Source organism: Echinococcus granulosus (assembly GCF_000524195.1).
Source record: "Echinococcus granulosus chromosome Unknown EG_S00207, whole genome shotgun sequence".
NCBI classification, from domain to species: Eukaryota; Metazoa; Platyhelminthes; class Cestoda; order Cyclophyllidea; family Taeniidae; genus Echinococcus; species Echinococcus granulosus.
The window spans coordinates 80,707-83,505 of record NW_020170587.1 but is presented as its reverse complement, the minus strand read 5'-3'; the positions used below and the strand labels follow the sequence as shown (position 1 = coordinate 83,505).

General features: G+C 43.3%; 1 protein-coding gene across 1 annotated transcript in view; it reads right to left on the bottom strand. All coding sequences in view use genetic code 11, as the record gives it.

Moving 5' to 3' along the window:
• Window positions 1-2,799, bottom strand: part of EGR_10307 (hypothetical protein) — a gene marked incomplete at both ends in the record, with an annotated part of 10,860 nt that overhangs the window by 6,776 nt on the left and 1,285 nt on the right. Inside the window, one exon of the mRNA XM_024499556.1 lies at window positions 2,059-2,246. Coding sequence (XP_024346038.1) covers window positions 2,059-2,246 — 188 coding nt within the window. The remainder of the gene's footprint in view (window positions 1-2,058; window positions 2,247-2,799) is intronic.

The following is a 2,799-nucleotide window of genomic DNA, read 5'->3' as shown; positions in this document are numbered from 1 at the left end:
CGGAATGTATTCACTAGTGTAACTTAAGGTGGACAGTAATTCCGAGAGAAGCCGATACGATTCACGCCAACACTAACCAAGAACAGACCACAATGCAATCATTTAAATGTCACTTTCATGCGCGATTTGGAAAAATAGAAACGAGTTCGATTAAATGTACTCAACGGTGAACAGGACGGCCTCAGTGCATTCACTAGCGTAAGACAAGGTCGACAGATATTCGGAAAGAAGTATATGGGATTCGCAAAGTCAAACCGGAACTGACCAATATTAGGCTACAATACGATACTTCAAATCTCCCATTCGAGTACAATTTTCCAGCATGTAAGCGAGTTCCGTTAAATCTACTCAACTGTGCTCATGTTCGTCAGGAAAATACTCGCTAGCCTTACTCAAGGTCAACGGTCATTCGCAAGGACGTCAATCCGATTTGCTCAGTCAAGCCAAAAGTGACCAGAATACGGCCGCAAAACGATGCTTCAAACCTCGAATGCGAGTGCAATTTGTCAGCATGAAAAGTTGAGTTAAATCTACTCAACTGTGTCAACGGAGGTCGGCAATGATTCACAAGCCTAACTCAAGGTCAACAGACATTCGGGGCGACGTCAATGAGACCTGCTCAATCAAACCAATATCAAACAGGAAAAGGTCCTATTGCAATCCTTCAGAACCCACATTCAAATGCAATTTGCAAGCCTGCAAACGGATTCCGCTATATCTACTCAACTGTGCCCATGGTAGTCAAAAAACTAGTCACTAACCTGACTCAAGGTCAACTGCCTACCTCTATTCTTTCATCACTAGCACTCCGCTTCCACTATTCTTTGCATCGCGTTGAATTAAAACTACCAAGTTTTGCTTATCAAGCCAATTAGTTTGAATGGATGTGCTAAGGGGCGCCGCAAAAGGTTATGGAGGAAATTTCGTGGGAAGAATGTGTGTCACATATACTTGACGCCAGAAGAACACACCTCAAACTGCTGCAATGGTAGGTCAGTCAGAAGAGAGGCACATTGCGTAAGTGTTACGTGATTTATGAGCTGCCTGAAAAGTTACCTGTTTGGTCTCGCAACTATTCGGCAAAAGTATTCGCACTAATTATGCCTTGTTGCCAGTCACAACGATTTCAAAACTGCAAAAACCAACAGTGAGTCCAGTCCACGGAGATGTCAAAGGGGTTTCAAGGTTCCAACTACTATTCACGCTTTCAACATCAACAATAAGGTGCATTTGAGACGCACACAAAAAAACTCGATGCATACCGTTGTTTAGAGAGAGCTCTTCAATTGGTGAGTGACCAGATTCCACAAATCAAGGCATGATTAAAGTCAGGATGAATAATATTTCCAGCACCACTGGTACCATTCCATCGGGAACATTTACGTCGTCATTAGGACAAGAAGAGCTCAATCACATGACTACAATATGGCTTTAAAAGACTCGGTGATACAAGAGACAACTAAGCAACTCATACTACGAAGAAATACACCCTTCCAACATACCACGTAAAGTGATGCAATGGAAGAAGGGGAGACAAATTAAGGCTCTGCTAGTCTACACGTCGGAAACTTGATCAGCACTTTTCAATGGATAAAACATATTCTTGCACGGGAAAAGCAATCCATATAAAGTGAGCAGATTTCCATGAATGACCCAAAACGTGAGTTAATAAGACAAACAGACTAAACGCATCCGCGAGTCATTGACAGCCCACCTTCTAGGGGATGCCAATCTTCTCAAGGAAGAGGTCGTGCAATTGTTGTCTGACGACGTAGAGACTGACGTAACGCTCCGTGACTATGCAACCCTAGGCACGACGAACCCAGTGCCGACGCAGCTCATCGCCGGAGATGGACTCCTTCACATTTCTACCTTGAGGATGACTGTTACGAGTGAAGAGCTGTCGTCAAACAAATGCACTTATTTATATTTGGTACAAGGTTGGATAAACTAATCAACTGAACGCTCCAAAAATAATAATCTAAGCAGCAAGAAATGTAGTAGGTCTTTGGGAGGGGAATTGGAAATATGGAAGACGAGAAGTGAGGGGAAGCTAACCTGTAATAAGAGTCGGAACTCCCTACGAGGTCGACCACGTAAAGGACGGTGGAGAGCGCACGACCGTGAGCGTAGGGAGAAACGTCGGTGCGGTCGCTGAGGCCCATTACAACATCCACCTTGGCACTGTCCCTACTGCCGAACCGAAAATCGAAGAGCGGTGGATGAGTAATAAAATCATGAAGGACCTAGCTTAACCATGTGAATAATTCTACCCGTACCTAAAACACGGCGAAAATAGATGAAATTGGTTCAATTTCCTCATCAGACACGAGTCGTGGAGAAGAGTAAGGAATTTAGTCGCTTAAATATCCAACAATTTCTACCTGAGTCAGTAACGCTAGGCTATGAGGAATTCCAAAAAAACTGTAGTTAGAATGTTACTCCTTAACACATATGCTACTCAGAATATTTTACAAGGGCTGATATTCCCCCCGATCACTAATTAGCACCCCTGCAATTAGTAAACATAACGGCATAGTGACGAGTGCATTGGCTATGATGACAGATAAAAAGTGAGTTATCTCACTCATTCTCACATTCAAGTCATGTTTTCTGCAAAATTCTCCATGCAGTTATGCGTGGTGATAAGCGGACTTGAGGAACCGCAGTGAGCAAGCAGCGAAAAGCAACAGAGTATGCGGAAACAAAGTGACACTTGCGTAATAGACCTAAAAACAATGCATTGTACAGCAATTCTGCCATTTTGAAATCACTACGACCTGGCTAGAATGTCTACGA